This window comes from Bos mutus, chromosome 22 (assembly GCF_027580195.1).
Source record: "Bos mutus isolate GX-2022 chromosome 22, NWIPB_WYAK_1.1, whole genome shotgun sequence".
NCBI lineage: Eukaryota > Metazoa > Chordata > Mammalia > Artiodactyla > Bovidae > Bos > Bos mutus.
In genome coordinates, this window is record NC_091638.1 from 51044771 (window position 1) to 51064523 (window position 19753).

The 19753-nt window shown below is 41.4% G+C and overlaps 1 protein-coding gene across 3 annotated transcripts in view; it reads left to right on the plus strand.

The window, feature by feature from the left end:
• The first annotated feature begins 1067 nt into the window (after positions 1-1067).
• Positions 1068-19753, plus strand: part of QRICH1 (glutamine rich 1) — a 42293-nt gene continuing 23607 nt past the window's right edge. The window contains exons 1-3 of one of the 3 annotated variants that reach the window (XM_070360465.1): positions 1613-1915; positions 2724-2783; positions 10562-10891. In XM_070360465.1, the coding sequence (XP_070216566.1) occupies positions 10583-10891 (309 nt within the window). In that variant the 5' untranslated portion in view covers positions 1613-1915; positions 2724-2783; positions 10562-10582. Of the gene's footprint in view, positions 1233-1612; positions 1916-2723; positions 2784-10561; positions 10892-19753 lie in introns of those variants that run through there. The other 2 variants (XM_070360464.1, XM_070360466.1) reach the window with 2 other exon arrangements.

The window sequence follows — 19753 nt, forward strand, 5'->3', positions numbered from 1 at the left end:
TGCACTTGGGGGAGAGGCCTGGGCCTGACTGGTACCTTCTGCTCCTAGTCTGAGGGAACCGTGGGTCCTGGATGCTGCTGCACCGTTAGAAGCCCTGTGTCAAGAGGAACCTAGAAGGTTTGTGTCTGCCTGCACGCCTAGGCAGATGGAGAGGTCTGGCTCCTAGTCCAATCATCTAAAACTATTGAGCACCTACTATGTGCCAGGCACAGCAGAATGAGGAAGACCTGTGTGGTGCCCTTCTAAGTCCACCATCTAGTTGGGGAGACAGAGGGTGACCAGGCATTGTGCAGAAGACGTGGCCCTGGGGCCTGTGTGACGCTGATCCGGGGTTCCTGATCCAGCCTGAGCCTCAGAAGACTATTCTCAGGAGGTGCCTCCTGAGGGGAACCTCAAAAGACTAGGGGTTTGCCAGGAAGGAGGAACAAGTGCAAAGGTCCAGAGGCCTTTTTAAGAAAGAGTATATGGCAGTCTGTTCCCCTCTGGGGCAGTGTGGGCTACTGGTGAGGCCCGCATGTGCCTGCAGCTTTAACACCCTCCACATTTTCCCTGTATACAAACACCAGACTACCCGAGGCCCGCTTTAAGGTGGACTGGGCTGCGGAAGGTTCAATTAGGATGACAGCAGATGGAGGGTGAGGCGTGGGTCCCAGATGCTAGGGGGTCCTGGAGGAGAGTGACCTGGGGCTTCCCAGGTGGGTTGAGCAGCTGGAGGCGCTGGGCCTAGGTCAGAGGTTGTGGGGGCCACCTTAAGTAAGAGGCCGCTCTCCGCACCGCGTGAGGCTGCGCTAAGGAGGCCCAGGCAGGCGGCAGAAGGGTCCTGAGACTGAGCTTCAAGCCCCGGCCTGCCCTGGCTCCAAGGCTAGGCCGATCTCCGGCCCTGGCTCCGCCCCACGTGGAGGGGCGTCTGAGGGCGGGGCGCTCCGCCCTACACCCCAGGCTCTTGCCGCTACTGCAGCCCTACGCTCGGCCTCTCTCCTCGGCAGAAGCGTTCCCTTTAAGTCTGGCCAGGAGGCAGCCTTAATTCTCGCGGGATTCGACGCACCAATTATCGCGAGAGAGGCTTTCGGCACTCATTGGCTGTGAGGGTTGAATGTAAGATGGCGCCCAGGGAGCTGTGAGGGGAAAATCCTGTCGGTCTTGGAGCGGCGACGGCAGAACCGGGGCCCCGAGCGGTGCGGCGGGGCCGGCGGGTAGAACGGCGGCGGTGGCGGCGGCGGCGACGTCGCCGGGTGAGGACTCCAGTGGGGGCAGGGATGCAGCGGGGTTGCGGGCCTGAGACAGCGGGCCCACCCGACACAACGGCGGGCGGGGGCGGGCGGGCCGCTGCCGCTGGGCCCAGGAGACCTCGGGGCGGCTCCGGAGCCGAGAACGTCCCTGGGCTCGCGCGCCCCCGCCCCCTGGGTGGGGGAGGGGCGGCCCGGGGATTCGGGTGGGCGCGGCGCGCGAATGCGCGCTGGTGGGCGCGCGCGGCCGGGCCTGTTTATACGCTCGGGCGCGCGCGCGCTGTGCGGCCCTCCCGGTGCGCGTGGCCGCTGACGTGCGCGTTCCCGGCCCGGATATCTCGGCTCCTGGAGCTGCAGCCCGTGGGCCGCTGCGGCTTCCTGGGGCGCGCGCCCAGAAGTCGAGGGTCGCGGGCAGGCGCGCGCCGTGCTGTTGGGTGGCGGCACCGGTGCGACGGCGCGCAAGACACCCCAGCTGCGGGGAGGGGCGGCGGGCGGACGGGCGGCTTGCAGTTTAAAGAAGGTTGTGGGTTGGACCCTTGCAGCTCAGGTGACGTCCCCGGATCGCCGGGGCCTAGGCCTGAGGAGAAACCAACCTGCTTTGCGGGCTAGCTCGCGGCCCCGCTCCTCAGCGAAGTGGGCGAGATTGCTGGTACTCTTCAGAATGCGGTGTCCCGAGGCCCATGTGCGGGGTGGGTGCTTGGAGGGTGCTACCCTGATTCTGAAACCGATCGCTGTTTGTCTGAGGGCAGCGAAACCCCTCGACTTTTCTCACCTTGTTTTGATGCTTTGTGTTGGAAAGGGAAGGCAAATCCTAGAAGGCCCGTCAGTGATACCTGTTTTCTTGTTATTAGAAAGTAATTCTTCATTAAAGCGCAATTCTTACACGTCACCTCTGTGCGCTCCGGAAGGGGATCCGCTTCTGTGGACGCTGTGAAACTACCCGAGCTCTAAAATGCCGCTTTAAATCCTGAAATGCAGCCTTTTCCTCTGTGTGGTTGGGAGGGGCTTACTTGTACTCTCTTAGGTTAAAGGGCCCGCTATTGCTCAGCCAAAAAGTTGCCCAGAACAGAATTGAACAACCCGAGTCAGTGTTTTGCCTTCTTTCGTAATTCCAAAGATCCTCAGCAGAAATTCCTGAAATCTACCTGGAAAAGTCGCTTTTGATTTCACTTTAGGATTTCAGTCCTTTTCAGCGTTTTTTTTTTGTTTTTTGTTTTTTTTTAAATCCCTTTACTGTGTTCTGGTTTCAGGGAAGATCTAGGTTTGTTCAGAGAAATAGACACTTCTTTTTTCTAAGTCGGACTATCTGCTAGTTTATGTTTTACAGTCTTGCTTCATTAAATTTAAGGGAAAAGAAGCTAAGAGGAACTAAAATTAGCAATCAAACTTGAAAATGATGGGGGTAGTTTTTCCTAATATACGATATTATCTTAAGAACAAGTTAAAATTTGAAAAGAGGCTGGGGATGGAAGGACTTCTTTGTTCTGTCTTCTTCAGAATGTTACAAGTCTTAAGAACTCAGGACAAGCAGCAGAAATGTATGCACCATGGTGACTGGTGAGTTAAAATTATTCATATGCTGGGAATATGTGTGCAGTTTTTTTCCTGATAATATTGAAACGTTACAAATCCTGCCAATCATTCTGGGTGCTGTCTGCCAGAAACGACTTGGTGCTAGAAAATTGAGTATGTGGGAGAACTGCATCTTCGAATCCAGCCAGTTTGCTGCTTGAACAGTTTTTTCCTCTTAAACTATGTCAGTGCAACTTTCAGGCTTTAGCATGACAAGGCATCACCTTTTCAAAGGATCAGAATGTTTCAAAGACAAGCAGCAAGTTTATCTAGGATACACTTAAAAATATTAATATACCATTTAAGCCTACTTTTTCTGAAATTTTTAACCATTAACGTTTGAAGTCTGCATTTTAAATTGGTGTCTGTAGATAATACTTTTCCATAAGCTCATTAGCTAAAATTTCCCCATTACAAGATGTCCTACTTCCACTCCTCTGTGATGCATAATTAGTGTGTCTCCACGAACCTCTGCCTTTCCACAGCCCCTTTCCACATATGTTGCTATTTTAAAGAAAAGATCAAATAGTGATTGAAGTTTCATGTAAATTTGAATTGCTCCAAAAGGTAACCAAAGTTAAGGGGCTTTGGGTGTGGCTGTCCTCCATCATGACAACTTCAGAATCAGTGATTTCTTCCTTCAGGCTTGCATGCCTTCTTTAAGTTGAATCAAATACTAGTTTGTCTTTGATGTGCCATGCATCTTGCTTGTATACTTTTTAAATGGCCAGCCTCTCTCTGTAATGGTCTTTTATTTCTTTGCTTCAAATGTTAGGTGAACTCCTGTTCTTTTCCATTTCATTATAGGTAGGTGCCCTGCATTTTGTTCCAGATGTTTTAAGTCCAGGCTTCACTTAAATGCTTAGCTAGTTTTTTCCTGTCACATTGCATTGTGCTTTCTAATTGTAAGTGCATGAAGAAATGATAGATTAACCCCTTGCTTTGCTGAAAAGGGAACAAGAATGGTCCTTTGGTGTCACACTTTAGGCTAGTGCACAACTGTATGTAGAGCTGCTAGGCTGTGTCAGAAAGCTCTTTTTTTGGCATGTGTATGTGAAATATCTGTCTATACATATTAATTCAGTTGGTCTGTGTACAGTCTAGTGAAAAATTTTAAAGTGAACCACTGTGTAACTAGCACCTCTTCAAGAAATAGAATAATGCCGCCACTTTTGAACCTTTCATGAGTCCTTTCTTGGTTATAGCTTCTCACTCCCTAGGGACAGTTACTATTCTGATTTCTGTGATAATCCTGTTCTTTGTTTTTCTTTTTACTACCTTTGTATCCCTCGACAACATAGTTTTATTTAATTTTGAATTTTATATAAATGGAGTCATGCTGTTTGTATCTTTTAGCATTGTGCTTGTGCTTTGTATCTTTCAGCATTGTGTGCAGCTGTGGTTCATTCATTCCCATTTCTGTGTAGTAGTCTGCTGTTCGAACAAACCATAATTTATTCATTCTATTATTGGTAGACATGTAGATTCCCTCCAGTTTGGGGCTGTTAACAATACTGTTATGAACATTCTTGTTTATGTACCTTTGTATGGGTGTGTGTCATGTACATGTAGGGATAGAATTGCTGGGTCATATTTTCAGCTTCATTTAGATAATGCAAACAGTTGTACCAGTTTACATTTCATCAGTCGTTGGTAGGAATGTGAATTTAAGTTCCTGGTTGAAAGTGTGTTGTCCAAAACTAGATCCATAGTGAAAATACCCCTAAATGAGGAGCTTCTCTGTCTAGTGAATGTCCTAATGGGCTAATTTCTATCACAAACCCTATGGTGGGTTGATATCTTTAAGAATAGAACAGTGTCTCCCAATTTCCTTCTTTGAAATGATTCCTTAGTTGTTAATTAGGACAAATGTGACTGTGACTCTTGACTCCTTAAAATGGAAATTGATTTTTTTTTCCTTTGGAATGTGTTCTTCAAACCAGAACTAAGCTATCAGGATCCATTGCTAGTAGATGTGAACCTTGAGAGGGAGCCCAGAAGCACGACCATTGGGTAAATAGGAAGAGGAGGGCTCTGAGGCAGCTCTGAGCGTCTTCTCTTAGTTCATCACATGTTCAAGACCCACTCTGCAGAGCTGCACGGGGGAGCCAGGAAGAGCTATCAGATTTGAGGGCACTCAAGAAGGGGTGATTCCCCTGAGCACGTAGGCCTTCCCGTGGTACCTAAATAGAAAAAAAAAAAAAATCAGCAAACAGAAATGTAGAATTGTTGCTTTGGAGTGACTTTTTCCTCTTGTGGACTAGAGGTAAAGTAATTGGAATGATGATTACTGTGGTATACTGAGGACCTGCTCTTAGTTCTTGTAGAAGGAAGTATAGGGGAAATAACCCATAAAAATATGTGCGGTTATAGGGAAAATTTCCTGGGTCTGTTGGTGGGGGGTTGGTTCATCTGTTTATTGTTTTGCAAAGCAGCTGTACTTAAAGTATTCATTCAGAAGCAAATGCTTAGTTACAGACTGTACCTCAAAGAGCTGCAGAGTGTTTCCCCCTTCATTTCTCACTTCCAAAAATTGAGAGTACTCAACTATCCCTCCAGCTTCATGTTTTTCAGAACTATTTTAGTTAATCAGTTTATTTATTGCTCCTCACTTAAGTCTTTGCCTTGAAGCTAATTAAGAATCTTGTTTCTCTGGGAGTTATAAGTTGTAGTTTCATTAAGTTTATCCATTTTTCTTTCTCTGTTACCAGGGCTCAGCCTTTTGTATCTTGTGAGCAACATCTTGAAGCGAACAGTCTTCATTATTATGCAGACTTATGTAGCTTGATGGTTTTGTCTTTCAGAGTTCCAGATTTTGAGGGGCGGTGGGAATCAAACTATGATCAACCAAAATTGTTTCGTGTGTCTCTTACTGTGGTATAACCACTGTACAAAAAGGATTATTTTTTTAACTTTTTTTTAATTTAATACAAGTTGTGGAAAATGCAGGAGTGTATTAAACAGGAAGAAATTTAAGTCTTCCGTTATTCCACACCACCCAGGCATAGCTGCTGTTAGGCCAGTTTTTCTTCTTAGGTATGTAATTAAGCCATACCAGGATATATAAATACAATTGTATTAGCCTTCTTTTTCACACATAATGTACTTTCTGTGTCATTACATTTTTTTAGTTTGAAACCACACATTTTGGTTGTGGGAAAGTAGATCTTGTAGGTATTAACATGCTTTAAAAAATTTTTTTTAAAGTTACTATGTTACAGAAAGATCTGCTGAATCAACAAAAAGCTTGGAAACAAACAGACCTTTATATGAATTTGGTGTATAATCAGAGTTGCATTTTAAATCATTGGGCAAAGAAATTTCAGTAATTTAGTAAATGATACAGGGACAAGTTGTTGGGTCTTTGAAAAAAATAAACTTAGAGTTTTACCTCAGATGCAAAAGAAATTCTAAATCAAAGCATTTGATAAAAGATATACTATAAATTTAAAAATTGTAGGTGAATAAGTTTATGGTAAAGGTAGACTTTTTCTGAGCATAAAAACAAAGAAATATCACTCCTATTGAGAATTTCCTTAATTTATCTCAGTGTTGTTTTTAATCACTGTCTGGTCTCAAATATTTAAATGTATTTCTGAAGCCTTTTTCTCAACCCCCTTCTAAGCAGTACTTTTGTATCAGGTCAAATGCTGACTTAGTGTACTTTCATTATTGGGATGTGTTGGTCTGGTAGATAATGCCAAGTGAGCAGGTTAAAAGGACAAGAAATGAAGCCTTGTGTATAAATGAGCAGATTGAAATGTTGTTTCAAATTGGACTTTTCCATTATATAATTTTTAAGTTCTGCATCGAATCCATTATTTGTTAATATTCTTTAGCTTCCTCTGATTTAGTGGTTCTCACATGATTCTGTGCACTTGTATAGCCAGTGAAGAACTTGCTGGGAGCTTAGTGAAAGGAAAAAGCAATGGGAATTGCAAGTAATGGCTTCTGCTTAGAGCCAACGATAGACTCTAAGCTTGAAGCACTGCAGAGGGTTTTATACTTGAGAGTCTCAGCTACTTAAAATACATGACTGGCTATAAAACAAAAGGTGATTTTGTCATAGGCTATTTCAAATATTTTCATAAGAACAGAGAAGAATATAATGAACTTGTGTATGAACCTTTATCAACATTTTCTAAGTTTTATAGAATTTTTCCTAATTAAAACTGTTGGTGTTTTCTTTTTTTTTGATGGAAAATTAAAGAATGAACTTTGAGGCTTTATAGCAGATACTTTTCCAAGGTTTTATCCCATTCTTTCTGAGAGATGAGTGTTTTATTTGCTGTCCTGCTCAGGGAATACATTTATATTTGGACTATTCTTGTGGTGAAACTGATCGTGACAAAAACTAAAATATGGCTGGCAGGGATTAGTGAGAGGAAGGTGTTTTAAATGCCCTAAACTTACCTTTCCTAGAGGATAGATGAGTGTTTAAAATTCATAGATCAGGAAGCAGAGGTCATACCATACTTAGCTGGTTTTACTTTTCATTTTATACCTTCCTGTACTATTTGAGCAGTTTTTTTAAAAACAATAGGTGTGTTACTTTAACCCTCCCCGCTAAAGCGTCTGCCTGCAGTGTGGGAGACCGGGTTCGATTCCTGGGTTGGCAACCCACTCCGGTACTTTTGCCTGGAAAATCCATGGACAGAGAAGCCTGGGGTGCTGCAGTCCATGGGGTTGCACAGAGTCAGATGGGACTGAGTGACTTCACTTTCACTTTCAAAAAAACAAAGACAAAAAATAGGAAACAAAACTAGATGGAATTCTACACTGAAAACTGAAGAAAGCTTGATTCTGGGAAGAAGAGTTGGTATAATTCTGCTTGTACTTAATGTCAGACTTCAGATGAGGTTTAAGCCTCCTTGATTACTGAAACTTGAAAGAGTGAAGGGAAACAAGGTCACTCAGAAGATTCTGTGGACTACCTTTACCAAGCAGTATTTGTGTGAAGGTTTCCGATTCTGTAAAGTTAACTTACTCTGTTTCTTTGTGCTTGTTCATACTTACCTTCTCCCAGATCTGAAGCAAGAAAAGGTTTTTTTTTGCCTGATTTTCTATACTTCTTAAAAAATTGCTTGAAACAATAGCTACCATTCTAGCACAGACAATCTTCACATTTCAAGCCATCTCTTAAGAATTTTACAGGAATACAACTAATTATTGAAAAAAATGAATTTGGAGAAGTGTAAATTTCAGTTGCCCCCTGCTGGTCTTCTGTAATGGAGGTGAAAAACTGAAATATGTACCGGCATAGTAAAGAACTGGTAAATGGTGGTTCACACAATTCTCTCCTTTATCCCTTTTTGAGCAGAAGGTTGTATGTACTTGAGTATTAGGGTCACATACTGTGAACTTTGTAATGTTATTAGATCTATAGTATGAGAGATGCTTCCTTAAGAAGGAAGTTTCAGTTATGATGCTCTTATCAGAGGGAAGCTTTGACACAGTCTATGCCAATGTGGTTAGTGACTGTGGGTCACCTGTGCTGGAGTGGCCTGCTCTGAATATGAAGTGCTTGGCCTTGAGTGCGTGCATGCCATTGCTTTAGTTGGGTCTGATGCTCTGCCACCCAATGGACTATAGCCTTCCAGGCTCCTCTGTCCATGGGATACTCCAGGCAGAAGTACTGGAATGGGTTGCCATGCCCTCCTCCAAGGCATCTTCCCAACGCAGGGATCAAACCCATGTTTCTTAAGTCTCCTGCACTGGCAGGTGGTTCTTTACTGCTGCACCACCTGGGAAACCCTGATGCTGCCCCTGTTTTATGTGCCATGGGCATTATTGATAGCTTAATCTTGAAGTCTCGTAGCAGACCTCCTAATTTTCTGTTCTGGGAAAGATAACTGAGAGTCTCTGCATCAGAGAGAAGGGAGACCTGGGCAGGAGAGGTGGTTAGAAGAGATGAGAAAGGAACAGATAGGAGTTAAGTTTCAAAAGATAAGAGGCCATCAGCAACAGCTTCACCTTTCACTCCCCTGACCTGTACTTGGCATTTTCTGTACTCTGTTGTGCTTGGGGTTTCCTAACTCCTGTTGTGTGGAGGCTTCCCTGAGAGTAGTGGTCTAGGCATCTTAGACAGGATAAGGTATATATAGTATTCTTTATTTATGGAGAAATATATTTGCAATGTATTATGGGTCTCATAATAAAAGATTTCTTGCTGGGGTCTGTTCTGTTTGAAAGTACCTAAATATAATTTGTATACTATATACTTAAACAGCATCCCACAGAAATATTACCAGTGTCAGGAAATTAATAGGAGTACGGATCATATTTTTCCTTTGGTCTCTTGCCCTGAATATATGGTGGTTTTTTTTTTCCCTTCAAGGTATAGATTAACCATTTACTAGGGAAAAGCAGAAAATTTTATTGTTGTAAGTTATACATGTCACAGGAACAAAGAGTCATAATCCTTCTTGTTCCACACTGAATTCCAGATGCAACAGATAAGTACCTACGTGTGTCAGCCATTCAGAGAGGACCAGGATACAGTCTTGTCTACTAGAGTTTAGAGCCAGGTGGAAGATAATAATGAGAGGATTACCCACCCACTTTGTATCTGTTAACAGAAGACAGCATCCGGGCAGTGAAAGACTGATATTTCTAGTCTGATGGCTCAAGGGAACAAATCACTTTTTTAGATATTTGAGATTGACCGAGAGTCTTTTTTTGGGCAAAGAGACTCACTTGGTTTGTGTTACTTTCATACCCTTTCATTGCTTTTGTTTGGGAGGTGGTAGTGGTCAAGAGAGAATGGTATGAAAGCGTACAGGACACTCAGCATTCACGGATAGATAGTGGTTGTCCCCCAGCTGCTTGAGGGCTATTATCCACCCTTGTACCTTAAGGTAAACACCCTGATGAAAAACTTGCAAAATTGATTTCTGAGTTTTAGAAGTAACCTAGTTACTTAAGGTACTATTCAACTTCCGTCTCCTACTTAATTAAGTAGTATTAGTTAGTATTTATATGGCACTGTCTATATGTCAGGTACTTTTGTAAGTGCGTTACACATATTTAATCCTCATGTCTATGGTGCAAATATTATTTTAATCCCTCTTTTATAGACAAAACCAAAGTTAACTGACTTGTCCAAGATAACACAGCAAAGGAGAGTTTGAGCTGGGTTTTAAACCCAAGAAGTTTGGCTCCAAAATCCATGCTCTTAACCAGTAAGCTATGCAACAAAAGAGTGTGAGCAGTTGATAGCAAAATGAGGTTTTGTGGTGTTTGGGGGAGTGGGGGAGATGAACACATCCCTTGTGTCTAGGGTCATGCCACAGCTAGGTGGCATACGTGTCCCTTCAGTGTAAAACATAGTTGGCAGTGGAACTAGAACATATTGGTAGGAATCCCAGCTCCTACCTTCCTTGGAGTCTTCTGATGGTTACAGAGTAGTGTTGCCTATGGCTTTCACTGTCTAGTGCTTGATTCTGCAGAGAAGATGGGATTGGCCTGGCCAAGTGATGGGTGGAGTATGTGTTTTCAGCCCATTTCATCCAGTACTGTGACAAATGCTTTTGTTTTTTGTTTTCAGTGTGATAGTTTGATTTAAGAAATGTTAATGGAAAGAAATTTCAGATGCCAATAATTGAAAAAAAAAAAGGTTATTTAATAAAATTGTACTTTGGATTCCTTATGTATGCAGCTGCCCTGAATATTTCCAATCCAATGCTAGAATGGTTGCTCTGTGCATTTCAGTATGTTAAAACCATGGCATAGTTTTGACTTCTGTTCATTTGTTTTATTCCTAGGAACCCTGAGGACTCTGCAATATGAATAATTCTCTGGAGAACACCATCTCCTTTGAAGAATACATCCGAGTGAAGGCGCGGTCTGTCCCGCAACACAGGATGAAGGAATTTCTGGACTCGCTAGCCTCTAAGGGGCCAGAAGCCCTTCAGGAGTTCCAGCAGACGGCCACCACTACCATGGTGTACCAGCAGGGTGGGAACTGCATTTACACAGACAGCACCGAAGTGGCCGGGTCTTTGCTTGAACTTGCCTGTCCAGTCACCACGAGTGTTCAGCCTCAAACCCAGCCAGAACAGCAGATCCAGGTTCAACAGCCACAGCAGGTTCAGGTAAAGGGGAGATCACTGTTGAGGTGCATCCTATTGAATGGAATTTGCCATTAGGTTTTTGGTTAGTAGAGCATCACATCTGTATACAAATGTCAGGTTATTTTCACTAAGAAGAATATTCTATTTTTCAAAACATATTATTTTACACGAGGGCTTTCATCGTTAACACTAAAAATATTTGTCACTTCTGTAAACTGAACTTACCATTTGCTTTGGAGAACTGAGCAGTACAGACATGAAGAGGTCTTCTGGGACTGGATTTGGATATGTCCCAACGGCATGTGACCAAAGCTTCCCTTCTTGTCTGTGTCACCCTGAGCCGATCAGGAATATAGGAGGGCTCATCTTAGCTCATTACTAAAAGTAGAATATTTTAAACTTTTTTTTTTTAATGGAAAGGCTATTATATTTTAGTGACCTTCATTTAGTTGTATAGTTCCATGACTCAGGTCACCTGTAGATTTCTAGGCCTGCATTTGATATAAGCCTCAAGAGATAATGCTAATTGATAGTAAGCTTACTGAAGAAGAAGAAACTTAATACATTTATTGAGAAGATACAAGTTGTCTTCTTTAGGGAGTCCTTATGTGAACTGACTAACACTTCCACACATGAAACTGAAAGTCTCCTCCAGTTACAAATGCTGCTTTCTTGCTACTTTCTACTGTGGTTGCATATCACTTTGCCCTCGGTGATTTCTACCAGGAGAATAGGAAAGGAAGTGGAACATGATGGAGAGGCCGAGTGTGAAGAGGTGTGTTTGGTAAGATAGAAGACTTTGCTCCTTAGCAAAGTAAGTGGGTGTATTGGAAGGACCTGAGCTCTGGAGTTACATTCCTGGGCTTGAATTTGACCTGACCTCTTATTTGTTGATATGATCTTAATCTTCTCAGTTCTAGTTTTTTTATGTGTTGGTAGGGATAGTACCATTCAGTGAGACTGAAAGAGATAGCAGGAAAACATCTGGCACATGGAGGGATGAAGTTGTTAATTCTGATCTTTATGAGAAAGGAAGGATACAGGAAAAGTAAAAAGAGAAGGCTGACTTTTCGGTTTAAGAAATTATTATAAAAAAAAAATTATTCTGTTATCTATAGCTTGGATCTTTTTCATAAGATTAAAATAGTTTGGAATTTGACTTTAATGTGTTTTTTGAGACTTTATATTCAAGATGGCTAATTGAGATCACCTATTAGCATCATCATTGTAACCCAAAGCTCTTGTAAATGGATGAAGAAGTACAATAATAAATCCATGAGATAGGTTCCAATATCATGGACTCAGATTTTCCCATTCTTAGTGACTACAAAGATACTTAAAAATTTTTTTTCTATCTGTGCTGGAAAAAAAAAATGCCATCAGAAATCTAACTAAAACAACTTTTAGAAATTGCGAGTCACTATATTGTACACCTGTATCTTATAAAATTATATAGTAGCTATCCAACCTAGATAGTATATTCAAACGCAGAGACGTTACTTTGCCAACAAAGGTTTGTCTAGTCAAGGTTATGGTTTTTCCTGTGGTCATGTATGGATGTGAGAGTTGGACTGTGAAGAAGGCTGAGCGCTGAAGAATTGATGCTTTTGAACTGTGGTGTTGGAGAAGACTCTTGAGAGTCCCTTGGAGTGCACGGAGATCCAACCAGTCCATTCTGAAGGAGATCAGCCCTGGGATTTCTTTGGAAGGAATGATGCTAAAGCTGAAACTCCAGTACTTTGGCTACCTCATGCGAAGAGCTGACTCATTGGAAAAGACTCTGATGCTGGGAGGGATTGGGGGCAGGAGGAGAAGGGGACGACAGAGGATGAGATGGCTGGATGGCATCACTGACTCGATGGATGTGAGTCTGAGTGAACTCCAGGAGTTGGTGATGGACAGGGAGGCCTGGCGTGCTGCGATTCATGGGGTCGCAAAGAGTTGGACACGACTGAGTGACTGATCTGATACTTAAATAAAAATAATAGGGAATGATTTTTTTTTTTAAATCCACTAAATCTAAGAAATTGCCACAAGAGAGGAAGCAAACAGCATCAGGTGATAGAGGAATTCATGTAGGAGGAAACTTTTACGAAAGATAGAGCAGTTCTTAGGGTCCCCTAACCTGAGAAGCTGGAACTTCACCAAGGACTTCAAAGCACGTTTATGTGTCGGTATACATAATGAGTAGCTACCAGGTATAGGATGAAAGTGGCTCTGCTGATCAGTGAGGAAAAGATATATTCTATTAGTAGAGTAAGGCATCTACTCCTCTTTTGGAAATAAAGTTGGATATCTTTCATAATACAAATTAGGTCCAGGTGGGTTAAAGAGTCAGATAGAAAGAAAGCAATGAATTATGAAAGGGCAGTATAGAAAGTTTTTGTGGTTTTTAGGTTGTGAAGAGCCTTTCTAAGGAAGAAAGTAAACTCTAAAATAGTTTTCCTCAATCTTTTTTTACCCTGAAAGTATCTTTGAACTAATTCTGAGGTCTCAGGGAACTCCTGCATAAAAATTAATTGTATATACAGCTCATGGAATCTTAGCTTGATCAGCAGTTGATATAATAATTGAGTAATAATTATCAATGCTCTTTTGGTAAAAATCGTATTTTTTTTCTGTGTATCTACATTTTGGCTAACTTGTTAGGCTACGTTTTATGTGTGGTTCCCTTTCTCACACAGGTCATCGATTTTAATTCAAGTTATTTGTGTAGGTAGAGTAAACCTCATTTTTTCCTTAAAAAATTTTTTTTTCCTATTTGAAGGGGTTTTTGTTTTTGTTTATTCAAGTAGTCCTAAAAATCTTATTATAAATTTCTACTGGTACAAGTTGCTGAGATATGGTTTGTGGTATATGATATGTGCAATAGCAGTCCCCATATTTAAAATTAAAAATGACCAATTAAGGGAATTCCCCAGAGGTCCAGTGGTTAGGGACTCTGAACTTTCACTGCCAAGGGCCTGAGTTCAATCCCTGGTCAGGAAATTAAGATCCCACAAGCTATGCAGTGCAGCCAAAAAAACCCCGAGTGTCTTAAATATGATAAAAATTTGTTTGTTTAAAAAAAAAAAAACTAAACCAGATTATTTGCATAAATATATGACTAAAGATACAACTTTATGTAAGACTGAAAAAACATTTTCTTTTTTTTTTTTTTGAAGAAACATTTTCTTTTTGAGTGACAGCAGGCTCAAATATGGGCCTAGCAATTATAAAATTATTTTATACACATGTTGGTTTTCTGATCTCTTTTATAGGTTTATATATTCTTTCTTTAAAGTATATTTTTGAAACTAAAATAAGCACATGGGACATAGGAAGGTTAACTCATCTTCCCGTAGCTAGCATTTGCACTCAAGCTGTTTTAACTCGAGTCTGTGCTCCTAACTACTGGTTCTACTACACAAGGAGCATGCAAAATAGAAAAAATAATTAGAAATATGAACAAAGAATATAAATAGGTAGTTCATGGAGGAAGAAATACAGATTGTACTAGTAAGCATATGAAAAGACACTTCATGCTTCTGGTGACTATGGAAGTATAAGTTTTTAAAATGAAATATGTTTTATTTATTAGATAGGAAAACATTTATGAAGAGTTTACCCAGGGCAGTAAAGGTATGAGAGGATAAATTAGTGGGATTTTCTTGACAGTTAATTTGGCAATACTTGTCAAATGTATTAAGTATGCATACCTTTGGCCTTACATTTGTGTTCACAGATAAACGTGTGTATAAGGATATTCAGTGCTGCATTACTTATAGTAGTGCTACTGGGAACAAGTCCCTTTCATTAAAGGACATGGGAAATAATGATACATCTGTAGTATATTGTCCTGTGTAGCCAGAAGAATGAGGTGGATCTATGTATGTTGACAAAGTGGGATGTTTAACAGATTGTAGAGTGTTATAAGCAGTTTAGTATCACTGGCTTTTAACATATGTAGAATGTGGTAGTCCTTAAATAGTAGTAATAAAGCCTGAGAGGAATTGAAGGGGTAGGAGACTAAGAAAGAGTTCTTGAATTATTAAATTATTTGATTATTTAAATTCTTAAATTATTTGATTAAACATGAACTTCTTTGTAATTAAAAAAAAGGTGTTGCTTGGGAATATTTTGCTTTGAACTTGTGTAGGACTATGGTTTTTTAACCTTTTCTTCTCTTTCCTAGACACCTCCATGTATTTGTGTTTATGTGTAAAGCCTTTTGCTAGATGCTTAGGGACAACATTGAACAAGACGAAGCTTCCTGACCTTGTGGAACATGTATTATAGCTGGGAGGGGTAAGATGATACATAAGATTTTAAAAAATCTTGTTATATAGTGATAAATGAAAAAGAGAAACAGAGCAAATGCAGGTGGCCAGGGTGAGCCTTAATATGCTGGTGACATGTGAGTTAAAACCAAAGAGAGTTGGTGAATGAACCATATGGCTATCTGAGGAAAGAGCATTCGAAGTCAGAAAGCGCTAAGGCAGGAGCCTGCTCATTTGAAAAAACAGCAGAATGGCTGCGTAAGTAGAGTGCACTGAGTAAAAGGATGAGACTAAAGAGGTGACGTGTCCACTGAAACACGGAGCTGAGCAGGCCTGCCTTCTCAGTTCAGTTGTTAAGACTCTTTGCCCATAGTATTGTGTCTCAACCTAACCCTTTTGATAAGAATGTAAAATTATGCCTATCTTAACGTCATTTGAAATTTCAAAACAGTTTATTGCCTTGAGGGCAGAGGCAGTTTTCTAGATTACCTTAAAAAAAAAAAGTGATAAAATTAGATTGCTTTTTTAAAACCATCTGTCACCATCCCAGAGAGTTTGTTCTGCCCCCATAAATTTCTCATCTTTCCAGTCTAGAAGCAGCCACATAATATTTGACAAAGTAATTATATCCCTAGAATAGTTCTAGTGAATTGATGGGAGAGAAAGGTGTGTGTCAAAGGTTAATTAGAGTAGCTGTCAGAGTAAAACTCACTGTGTCTGTTCAGTCTCTGTTCCTACCACCCTCAACAGTTTTGGCCCCCAAATGTGTGTGTGGTTTCCTCCACAATGACCAGTTCTCCATATCAGCTGGCTTGTGTATAATTCAGTTCAGTTCTGACACTATTTGCTTGGAGTTGGTGTCAGATCCCCACAAGTTAAGGGGTCAGTTTGACACAACTGCCCCCCACCCCCAGTTCAGAGTTGCCAGTCCCAGATTATCTCAGCTGTACTTCTGACTAACTGGCTATAAGTTGCGGTTCTTACTATCCCTCCTTGGGTTTGATGATTTGCTGGAACAGCTCACAGAAGTCAGGGAAACACATTACCAGTTTATTATATAATTAAGGAAATGATAAAGGATATGGATGAACAACCAGATAAAGATACACATAGGGTGAGGTTCTGAAGGGTTATGAACACAGGCGCTTCTTTCATCATGGGGGTGGGGTGTACCACCTTCTCGGCACATGGATATATTCACCAACCCAGGAGCTCCCTAAACCTCTTACTTTGGGGATTTTTGTGGAGGCTACGTCATGTAGGTATGATCGATTAGTAACTCAATTTCTAGCCCCTCTTCCCTTTCCAGAGAAAGGGGGGTGGGGCTGAAAGTATCAAGTTTCTAGTCTTAGCTTGGTCTTTGAGGTGATGAGCCCTCATCCAGGAACCCACCAAGAGTCACCTCATTAGAACATAATATGGTCCTAGCATTTATATTATCACTTCGAAAATTACAAAGGTCTTAGGAGCTCTGACGAGGAATCAGAGAAAAGACCAAAAGTTGTTATTTCTCATTATATCAAGTAGCATATGTTTATTTAAGACGGGGGTACTATCTGAAGGCAAAAGGTAGCGCTCTCATGTAAATACCTTAACAGTTTGTACAATACTAGGAAAGGTTTAAGTTTCCTGTTGTGGATAGGTCTGCCTGAGCTAGGTGAAAATGGTTCATTTGAAACTTCACGTTCAAGAACCCTCTTGAGTTGGGTACTTCCTGAAGCGTCCACATGGAATTAAATCTGTGTGCCAGAGAGAAGACCCACTGGTGAATTCTAGGAGTCTGATTCTACTTAGCACCCACAGAATTGGTTGTTTCTTCCCTACATTTCTCTCCAGGGCAGGAACTGAGGCTTCAGATAAGGCTGGTTCAGTCTGGTCCTACTCAATGTAGGATGCTTTGAGGAAGGGGATTTCTCAGCACTCAACTCTTTTGTTGTTAAAAGTAAAGATCTCAAGGTTCATAGATCAAAGTGCAGCTCTTCTTCATTTGTCATCCCAACTTCTGTCCCTCTTCCTCTTTTGCTGTTGCACATTCTCTCTGTGCTGGTATAGTCACTCCCTAACCCATCACAGGGAGAAGGCAATGCACCCCACTCCATTACTCTTGTCTGGAAAATCCCATGGACAGAGGAGCCTGGAAGGCTGCAGTCCATGGGGTCCCTGAGGGTCGGACTGAACGACTTCACTTTCACTTTTCACTTTCATGCATTGGAGAAGGAAATGGCAACCCACTCCAGTGTTCTTGCTTGGAGAATCCCAGGGACAGGGGAGCCTGGTGGGCTGCTGTCTATGGGGTCACACAGAGTTGGACATGACTGAAGTGAGTTAGCAGCAGCATCCTCTCACCACCGTGTAGAGTTGCTGAGAGTGAGGAAGAAGGTAATTACGAGCCAGGCTTGGCTCTTAGACAAAGATGAGTTTGATCCTCCTCTGATTCTTTAGATATGTGGTCACAGGCAGGCGATTTAACCTCTTTGAGTCCATTTCCTTATCTATATCATAAGAATAAAATAATTTATATTGTAGTTATTTTAAGGACTACATAAAATGCTACGTCTTAAGTACACCGCCTGGCACATAGTAAGCCTTCAATAAATAAATCATAGCTACTGTTGTTTTTTCTTCCTGCTCTGCTCATTAGTTCAATTCCTACCTAGGGCCCTAGTTGCTTTTCAGACATTTGAAAAGTATCCAGACAAATCTTTATAACAAGTGTTTGTGCTGTTTTTGGCAGTTTGCCTTTTTTTTTTTAAGACATAAAATTTTGCAGGTGCAGTTCAGATCTCTAGTACCGCTTTGCACATCCTCCTCTCCTAAGGTAAACGCTGTTTTTTTTGTTTGTTTCTTTTTTTTTAATTTTTGTATTATTTTTTTTTATTTTTAAACTTTACATAATTGTATTAGTTTTGCCAAATATCAAAATGAATCCGCCACAGGTATACATGTGTTCCCCATCCTGAACCCTCCTCCCTCCTCCCGTGAACACTGTTTTAAAGTTTCCAACTTGTTACATCTTCTGTATCCATCTGAGTTTTGACTTTTAGTTACAAGTATCAGGCAATTAGTCCCCCACCTCCCTCCTCCTAGTTTACTCAGAAGAATTGGCTAAAGGGTAGTAGTTAGCTCAGGAAATTTATAGGAGGGTCAGAGAATGGATTTTGGAGGCTGCACGGCCAGGAAAGGACTCAGGTCACATTGCTGGCTGGCTTTGCCAAAGACGTGCAGCCACACCCTTGGGCACAGGTCCTTGTCCTACCATGGTCTCTCATTGGGATTTATGCCATCCTGTTCCATTTCTGCCACAGTCCTCCGCTCTCACCAGAAAAGGAGGTTGTGGTTCCTGCTGCCTCATGTTGCTCCTTTCTGAGTCCAAATTTCATGCAGTGTCTAAATTGGGAAGTCTTGGTCACAGGCCTGCACTCTAGCTGCAGGAGATGTTGAAAGAGTGATTCCAGCTTCTGCCTGGGGGAGGCAGAAGTCAGAATGTGTATTCTGCAGCCAAAAATAGGACTAAAATCAGCTACTCTCTCACTGGCATTTTGTGAGCTGATTGAGATCCTGATCATCACTTCAGATTGGTGGGCCGTTTATTGCTGCCTTTTCTGGCCCTTCATGTCCAGTCTTTTCTTTTTTAATGTTATTGAAGTATAGTTGATTTATGATGATATGTTAGTTTTTGTTATATAGCAGAGTGACACAGTTACACATACACATACATATATATATATATATTTTTCTTTTCCACTATGGTTTATCACAGGACATTGAATACAGTTCCCTGTGCTATCCAGTAGTCCCTTGTTTATCCATCCTATATATAATACTTTACATCTTGCTAGTTCCAAAGTCCCAATACTTGCCTCTTCCCCCCCTCCTCCCCCTTGGCAACCACAAGTCTGTTCTTTATATCTGTGAGTCTGTTTCTGTTTTGAAGATAAGTTTGTGTCATATTTTTAGATTCCACATAGAAGTGATATATGTGATATTTGTCTGACTTACTTCACTTAGTATGGTAATCTCTAGGTCCATCCATGTTGCTGCACATGGCATTATTTCATTCTTTGTAATGACTGAGGAATAGTGGTGTGTGTGTGTGTATTTATATATATATAAATGTATATATATCTCATCTTTGTCCATTTGTCTGTCAGTGGACATGTTAGCCTTTTACCCATGTTTAAATCTCTTCCCTCACCATATGTAGATTATTCATTTGTATATTAAGAATTTGGTAAATGTTTGATACTTGGATAAAGATTTTTACCACTTTCAGAAGAGCGTTTTTTTGAACAGTAAAGTTCAGCCAAGGATTTGCGGACTAGTTGTTAAAAGGCACAGGTGTATTTGGATCCCAGGTGCTGTGATTCCTCACTTAGTGGGATCTCTTCTGCCACACTGAGCACTGTCCTCTCCTCAGTCCCTCCTCAGTGAAACTCAGAGGATGAAATTGAATGTAAGTCACATTTGTTATTCTAAAATTTTTAGTGTGAGTGTTAGTTGCTCAGTTGTATCTGACTCTTTTGCAACCCCATGGACTGTAGCCTACCAGGCTCCTTTGTCCATGGAATTCTCCAGGCAGGAGTACTGGAGTGGGTTGCCATTTCCTTCTCCAAAATTTTTAGTA